The sequence below is a fragment of the Lithobates pipiens genome, unplaced genomic scaffold (assembly GCF_037356315.1).
Source record: "Lithobates pipiens isolate NorthernLeopardFrog02 unplaced genomic scaffold, aLitPip1_a1.2 Scaffold_13, whole genome shotgun sequence".
Classification (NCBI taxonomy): Eukaryota; Metazoa; Chordata; class Amphibia; order Anura; family Ranidae; genus Lithobates; species Lithobates pipiens.
In genome coordinates this window covers 528,213,326-528,222,171 of record NW_027507718.1, presented here as the reverse complement: position 1 = coordinate 528,222,171, position 8,846 = coordinate 528,213,326, and the positions used below count along the sequence as shown (strand labels likewise).

The window sequence follows — 8,846 nt, the reverse complement described above, 5'->3', positions numbered from 1 at the left end:
CATGTTTTAATAGTTTGTTATAAAATTTTGCAAACGGGTCATTTTTCTCCTTCATTGAAGTGCGCTGATTAGGCGGCACTGATAGGCTGCATTGGTGGGCACTGATGGGCTGCATTGGTGGGCACTGATGGGCTGCATTGGTGGGCACTGATAGGCTGCACCGGTGGGCACTGATAGGCATAGTTAAGGCGGCACTAATAGGCACAGATAAGGCGGCACCGATGGGCACAGACAAGGCGGCACTGATGGGCAAAGATGGGCACAGATAAGATGGCACGGATGGGTGGCACGGATAAGTGGCACGAATGGGTGGCACGGATGGGCACTGATAGGTACCACAGATAGATGGGACTGATGGGCACTGATAGGTGGCACTGATAGGTGGCTCTGATAGGTGGCACTGCTGGGCACTGATGGGCGGCACTGCTGGGCACAGATGGGCGGCACTGCTGGGCACTGATGGGCGGCACTGGGGTGCAGCACCTTTGAGGCAGATTGGGTGGCACTGTGGGTGGCACTGTGGGTGGCACTGTGGGGTGGCACTGTGGGTGGCACTGTGGGTGGCACTGTGGGTGGCACTGTGGGCACTATGGGCACTGACGGGGGGCACTGACGGGGAGCACTTACTTTTGCTTTTATTTTACTTCAGGATGGCACTGCGGGAGGCAGGTGGGCACAGGCAGGTGGCAGGTGGTCCCTTGTATTGATGGCCGTGATCGGGACTGATGTCCCGATCACGGCCGCCGGTGATCGGCTTTTTTTTTCTCTCCTCGCGCTGTCAGCGCGAGGAGGAATAATAGCCGATTACCGGCTCTGTTCTATCACATGATCAGCTGTCATTGGTTGACAGCTGATCACGTGATAAGGGGTCGGGATCGACCCCTTACACGGATCGGTGATCAGGCGAGTCTCACGGACTCGCCGATCACAGAGCGCGCCGCGCGCGCCCATCAGGGGGCGCGCAGGCCGCTCGTAACCGGGACGACGTCAATTGACGTAGTCCCGGAAATGTAGGTCCGCGCTAATGCCGTCATTTGCCAATAGCGCGGATCTGTAGTGGTTAAATTGTTTCTGTAATTAATGTTCTTTTTATTGACGTCTTTGGGAAATTTTCCATCCTTTCCTGTCTATTTGACAAGCATCTGACAGAGCAAATGAAGGAAAATCTACCTAACAAGGACATTGATGGCAATATAAACAATCCTCCTAACAGAGTATAGAAAGGTTAGAGCCTCTGCCAGGATTTTATTGCTATTTGTGGGATGGGAGCGCTGAACCTTGTGGTGATTTGTTGTAATGTTACATGTAGTATGAGGTCCCAGAGGTTGCTTCTCCAACAACCGGGACCCTCAGAGGAATTTACAAAAAAAATGAATGTAAGAGCACCACGTTAATTCTGTAGTATTTGTGTACATAGTTGGTTAATGTAAGTAAATTTAGTTGGGTTTCACTATAGCCTGTGAAGCTAGGTTATATAGGGACAGGTAAAGGCCTCAGTCACCTCTCTCTGGCTTCAGGAAGCTTCTAGAAGGTCCCAGAACTTAGTGAGCGGAGGGGTGGGGAGTCCAGCCTGAATGTTCATGGGGTCTCTACTAATCCCTGGGGGGAAGGGCCACCCAGTAGGAGGAGAATGCCCTATAAGTATTCGGGAGCCTGGCCATGAGTGGGGGAGAGTCCAGGATCCAAAGTTCTGGAGGGGACCCCGGTGCTGGGGGGGGGGGGGGGGGCTCTGCCTCCAGGCATAAGTGTGCTGCTGAGAGAGAGAGGGGGAGAAGAAAACAAGCCAGAGACTTTCCCACCCCCTGCATTCTCAGTCGGGCTTGGCTATGACAACATGCTAGCAAGATGGACTTGTACAAAAGAAGGCCTGGGCAGAAGTTGCCTTCTTTGCTGCAGGAATTACCAGGGACTGAGTGGGTGATCTCTATTTGCCTACATGGGAGAAAACAGCCAGGTGCAAGACTGACAGCCCGTTCACACCTGAACGTTTTGTAGCCCTACGCCTGAAGCTACAAAACGCTGGAGGGGAAAAAATCCATTATTCTCAATGGAGATGGTTCACATCTCCACTCCATGTCGCCTGAAGCCCTACGCCTGAAGCTCAAACAAGTTCCGGACCCTTTTTTGTCGCGCGTTAATTGGGCTGATTTGGGCGTTTTCATTCCCATAGAAACTAATGGAAACGCTCGATTCGAGCGTTTAGCGCGACAACGAGCGTTTCTACGGGCGTTTTGACGCAGTATCTGCTCAAGAAAAAAATAAGCAGATGAAAAATATTTTTCCTATTGGCTGAAAAAAAACGCCGAAGTTAAAAAAAGCTCGTTGTCGCGCGTTGTAGTGTGACAAAACGCTCGTTGTCGCGCGTTGTAGTGTGACAAAACGCTCGTTGTCGCGCGACAAAACGCCGGTAAAAACTTTCAAACACGCTACGCTCAGGTGTGAATTAGCTAGTTTTCAGGAGGGACAGAGCTTAGTCTACCTTCATACCTGCTGGGAACATTTCAAGTGTTGAGCTGCATGCTTTAAGATTTTTTTTTAGTGGGAAAAGATCAAGATTCCCACAGTCAGTTTGGAAGATATCTTAAAGGAGTACAGCATGGGAATTTGTGCTGGGGGTCAGCAATTGTTATCCAGTTTGTCCTCACGGTTTGTGCTTTGAAATCAGTTCTGGGAACCCCATAATTCCTTAAACATGTCCAAGTTACAGCCCCTAAAAAGAAAATATATCAAAACCAAGCCAAGGGAATGAATTGTTGACTAATGAGTGCTTGCCAAAAATGTGTTTTACCTGGCTGTGCAGGAGAAGGGCGACCCAATGATCCTTTATGGGGTAGGGCTACAGTTCACACATTCCAAAAAAAAAATACCTTTTTTCTTCATCAAAAACAAATGTGTTTTGGGGACTTTGTCAGGGCTAGAATCAAGGAAAAAAAAAAAAAAAAAAAACTATATGTATATTCAGGTATAAATACCTCAATATACTCAAACAGCTCAATGCTCCTTGACTCGTCAACTGAGGTTTTTTCGTTTTAGCCTCAAAGAGAAAATTAGAAATAATGACAAAATACTATGAATAATGAATAATTGTCAGGGGAGAAACACTAACAATGAAAATTGTAGTGCCCATTGGTGTTGAGTTGAAGAATGCTCCTTATGTTGGTGGTCATTGGAAAAGTGCCTCCTTATATTGGTGGTCAGCATAGTGTTCCCTTTACTGTAATGGTCAGTGTGGCTCCTTATTTTAATGGTCAGTGGGTCACCATTACAATACTGTTATAAATTAAAATGTCCCCTCTTACCAATAGCTAAAAAAGATCACTGATGTCAATAATGACTGAGAGACAGATATTGCTCATCGTTCAAGGAACCACTGGCAACCTCTGAAGAAACCCTTGTTCAGAAAGACTGACCTAGTGTGACGTGAAATCGAACCAATAAGGCTTTAGACAAAGTTTAAAGTCTAACAGAGGTTTGAACTCTTCCCCACCCTGATAAAAAATAAAAATGTTTTGTCTGATGTTAAGCTTTAATATTTATCTAACGTGATCTTGTGTGTGCCCAGCTGAGTTTTTAGGTTTATATATTGAGTGTGGAACATTCCATTCCTTTATTTGAAAATCAAAAAGTAAAATTAATTTTGTGGCTTATATTATTAAATTTCTACCCTTTTATTAAATTAGATCATCTTTTACGAAGATAAGAACTTCCAGGGACGCTCTTACGAGTGTAGCTCTGAATGTTCTGACCTGTCCTCATACTTCAGACGCTGCAACTCCATCCGTGTGGAAAGTGGGAACTGGATCCTGTATGAGCTCCCCAACTACAGAGGACACCAGTACTTCCTCCATAGAGGAGAGTATCCTGACTTCCAGAAATGGATGGGCTGCAATGACTCCATTAGGTCTGTGCGTCTGAGCCCCCAGGTAATACAATGTAGTACAATGTGAATTAAAGCATACCGCTGGCCCTAGCCATGAGACAAATCCCCTGTGTATCCAGGATAGGATCTTGATGACTGTGATCCATCTTACACTGTTATGCTGCGTGCATACGATCAGATTTTCTGACGGGAAATGTTGAATGTGAGCTTGTTGGCAGTAAGTCCGACCTTATATATGCTCCATCAGACATTTGTTGTCGGACTTTCCACTAACAAATGTCGGCTAGCATGCTCTCAGATTTTCCACCAACAAATGTGTGTTGTCGGACTTTCCATTCGTGTGTACACAAGTCCGTTGGACAAAAGTCCAAAGTACAAACTCCCATGCTCGTAATCAAGGACGAGACGGAAGCGCTCGGTCTTGTAAAACTAGTATTCATAATGGAGATATCACATGACTATTGAACTTTCTTTTTTATCAGCTCGCCATACGTCTTGTACGTCACTACGTTCATAATTCTTGGCCAACATTTGTGTGACTGTGTGTATGCAAGACAAGTTGGAGCCAACACCCTTCGAACAAAATTTCATGGTTTTGCCGGAAAGTCCGATCATGTGTACAAGGCATAAGTCTAAAGACAAGTCAAAACAACACAGACAAAAAGGCTAACAAAATAAATAAATAAAACATATGAGGGGTCTTTAAAAAATTTCCACACTTTTACATTTCGGTTGGAAACAGTGAGGGCGCGGAGTTTTGCTGATGGCATTAAAAAGGTACGAGGCTAGGAAAAATGCATCGCAAAGGAAGTTGGCCATGCAGAAAATTGATATATTTTATTCATGAAATTCTTAATAAAGAGAGTTAAAAAAAAGTGTAGAACATCTTTTGAAAAACCCTATTCTCTTCTCTCACTTCCAGTGCATATATATATATATATATATATATATATATATATATATATATATATATATATATATATATATATATATATATATATATATATATATATATATATATATATATATATATATATACATATATATATATATATCTATATCTATCTATCTATATATATATATATATATATATATATATATATATATATATATATATATATATATATATATGCACTGGAAGTGAGAGAAGAGAATTCCCAAGTGAGAAAATTGGTAGTGTTGATGTTACAGGTTTGACTGCTTGGTTAATTTCAAGTTTTGTTTCCTTCTTTAGCACCATGGTTCCTTCAGCATCAGGATTTATGAGAGAGAAGACTTCAGAGGTCAGATGATGGAGTTCACTGAGGATTGTCCTCATGTCTATGAGAGATTCCGCTACAATGACATTAATTCTTGCCATGTCCAAGATGGCTACTGGATGTTCTATGAGGAGCCCAACTACAGGGGACGTCAGTATTACCTGAGACCTGGAGAGTACAGGAGATACAGCGACTGGGGAGCCATAAGCCCCAGAATTGGGTCCTTCAGACGTCTCCATCATTCCTATTAAATGTTTAAAAACATTTTAAGTTTTCTGCTTGACAATAAACTCGATAAAGACATTTTTTCTATTTGTTTTTTATACAATGTAGATTTTCGATGAAAATTTTTAAAATTCAGCAACCTATACAACCGGTCAAAAGTCACTCTTAGTCAGAGACGCAATCATGTACAGCAGGGGTCTCCAAACTTTTCAAACAAAGGGTCATTTTAATGTCTTTCAGACATTAGGAGGGCTGGATTGTAGCCAGCGGGGGCAGAAAAAATAAATATGGCCTCAGGGTTGGTGGTTAATAGGGATGAGCTGGGTGTTCGAGTCGAACGCATGTTGAACTTGAACACCGGGTTTGTCCATTCAGCGAAGCCAAAACTTTATGGGCCATTCACACCATATTCATGTGGCGCTCATGGCCCACAATACACTGCAGCATTGCAGTGCATTACTGGCCGATGATTGGCCAAGCATGCACTATGACCCGCATGCTTGGCCAATCATAGCGCCGGCAGCGGAGAGCCATTATTGGCCACAGGCAGGATGCCTGTGGCCATTTATAGCTCAGGGGGTTTAGTACACGCCCCACACTATATAAGGCCGCCTGCACGGCGGCCTTGTGTAGTGTGTTGCTGCTGCTCATAGAGAGACAGATAGGCAGAGACAGTGTCTTCATTTCTTTTGAACCTAGTTCAATTACAGTTGGTGTATTGTGCCCCCTGCACAGTGTACAACTGAAGTTACCCTAATTTCTGGTGTTGTTCTTGTCCTATACCACAGGCAGCTTCAGTAATTACAGTCAGTGTATTGTGCTCCCTGCACAGTGTACACCTGAAGCTACCCCAAATGCTGGTGTTGTTCTGGTCCTATATCACAGGCATCTGCAGCAGTTACAGTCGGTGTATTGTGCCCCCTGCACAGTGTTTATCTGAAGCTACCCCAATTGCTGGTGTTGTTCTGTTCCTATACCACAGGCAGCTGCAGCAGTTACAGTCGGTGTATTGTGCCACCTGCACAGTGTACACCTGAAGCTACCCCCAATTGCTCATGTTGTTCTAGTTCTATACCACAGGCAGCTGCAGCAGTTACAGTCGCTGTATTGTGCCACCTGCACAATGTACACCTGAAGCTACCCCCAATTGCTCGTGTTGTTCTAGTCCTATACCACAGGCAGCTGCAGCAGTTACAGTCGGTGAATTGTGCCACCTGCACAATGTACACCTGAAGCTACCCCCAAATGCTCGTGTTGTTCTAGTCCTATTCCGCAGGCAGCTGCAGCAGTTACAGTCGGTGTATTGTGCCACCTGCACAATGTACACCTGAAGCTACCCCCAATTGCTCGTGTTGTTCTAGTCCTATACCACTGGCAGCTGCAGCAGTTACAGTCGGTGAATTGTGCCACCTGCACAATGTACACCTGAAGCTACCCCAATTGCTGGTGTTGTTCTGGTCCTATACCACAGCCAGCTCCAGCAGTTACAGTCGGTTTATTGTGCCACCTGCACAATGTACACCTGAAGCTACCCCCAAATGCTCGTGTAGTTCTAGTCCTATACCGCAGGCAGCTGCAGCAGTTACAGTCGGTGAATTGTGCCACCTGCACAGTGTACACCTGAAGCTACCCCAATTGATGGTGTTGTTCTGGTCCTATACCACAGGCAGCTGCAGCAGTTACAGTCGGTGTATTGTGCCACCTGCACAGTGTACACCTGAAGCTACCTCCAATTGCTCGTGTTGTTCTAGTCCTATACCATAGGCAGCTGCAGCAGTTACAGTCAGTGTATTGTGCCACCTGCACAATGTATACCTGAAGCTACCCCCAATTGCTTGTGTTGTTCTAGTCCTATAAAACAGGCAGCTGCAGCAGTTACAGTCGGTGTATTGTGCCACCTGCACAGTGTATACCTGAAACTACCCCCAATTGCTCGTGTTGTTCTAGTCCTATACCACAGGCAGTTGCAGCAGTTACAGTCAGTGTATTGTGCCACCTGCACAGTGTACACCTGAAGCTACCCCCAATTGCTGGTGTCGTCATCAGCACACAGAGGCGGCTCTCTAATTAGGCAAATTAGGCAGTCGCCTAAGGCCCCGCGCTGACAGGGGCCTCGCGGCCGCCTAGTTTGCCTAATTAAAGAGCTGTGCTGATGGCGGATCCCTCTGCCATAAGCACAGTGCTGAGTGTGCTCACCGGTACATTGAGAGATAGCAGGCTGTTTACTGGGTTATTGGAGCTCACTGATAGCTCCAGATCACAGCCAGGGAGAGCTGCTCAGAGCCAGCGCTGACACTTCCATCCTCACAAGCAGGAGAGGAGAGAGCTGCTAATGCTGCTGCTCCTCCTCCTTCCGCCCACTTCTCCTGTCTGCCCCGCTGACCCATCAGGGGATGAAGCCAGTGTTGGACCATGTCCCAAACATCCGGCACTGCGCTCCACTCAATGAGGATTCTTAACTGTGTCAGTCTGTTCCTCAGCTCGGCGGCTCTCTCCCCGCCTGCCTTAGTAAACCTTTTTGCATCTGCTGCAGTGCTGCTCAGCCGCTGTACACACAGTGAGGAGAAATCGGTAGAACCGCTCCACCTCTCGGCTCCGCCCTCCCCAACTTCGGCTCTTAAGGTACCTTATTCCTGCCGGTAAGGCAATATAAATGACGTAGATCATAAAGAGGGAAATAGGTCTCTGGGGGGGGTGTACTCTGATATCCTTCTTTCCTTGCTCTCCCCCTGTACCTTGCTCACTTATCCTCCCCCTGTGCTGTGCCCTCTTCCTCCCTCCTTTACCTTACGCTTTTGTCCTGTGCCCACTTACCCTCCCCTGTACTGTACCCTCCTACCCCGGTACTGTGCCCACTTGCCCCCCCCCTTTGCTGTGCCCTCCTCCATGTACTGTGCCCACTTATCCTCTCCCCTGTTCTGTGCCCTCCTGCTCCCCTGGTACTGTACCCTCCTGCCCCCTGTATTGTCCACTTACCCTCCCCCTGTACTGTACCTTCCTACCCCCTGTACTGTGCCCATTTACCCTCCCATGTGCTGTGCCCTCCTGCCCTGGTACTGTGCCCACTTACCCTCTCCCTGTGCTGTGCCCTCCTGCCCCGGTACTGTGCCCACTTGCCCTTCCCCTGTGCTGCACCCTCCTGCCCCGGTACTGTGACCACTTACCCTAACCCTGTGCTGTGCCCTCCTGCTCCCCTGGTACTGTATCCTCCTGCCCCCTGTACTGTGCCCACTTACCCTCCCCCTGTGCTGTGCCCTCCTACCCCCTGTACTGTGCCCACTTACCCACCCCCGTGCTGTGCCTTCCTGCTCCCCCTGTACTGTATCCTCCTGCCGCCTGTACTGTGCCGACTTACCGACCCCCTGTGCTGTACCCTCCTACCCCCTGTACTGTGCCCACTTACCCTCCCTGTGCCGTGCCCTCCTGCTCCCCCTGTACTGTTCCCTTCTGCCCCCGTACTGTGTCTACTTACCCCCCCATTC

At 47.2% G+C, this 8,846-nt stretch overlaps 1 protein-coding gene across 1 annotated transcript in view; it reads left to right on the top strand.

Annotated features, from left to right (window-relative positions):
- LOC143975655 (gamma-crystallin-3-like) overlaps nucleotides 1-5,445 on the top strand; it is a 25,613-nt gene extending 20,168 nt beyond the window's left edge. The window contains exons 2-3 of the mRNA XM_077478150.1: nucleotides 3,681-3,923; nucleotides 5,115-5,445. Coding sequence (XP_077334276.1) covers nucleotides 3,681-3,923; nucleotides 5,115-5,390 — 519 coding nt within the window. The 3' untranslated portion in view covers nucleotides 5,391-5,445. The remainder of the gene's footprint in view (nucleotides 1-3,680; nucleotides 3,924-5,114) is intronic.
- Nucleotides 5,446-8,846: the final 3,401 nt, after the last annotated feature.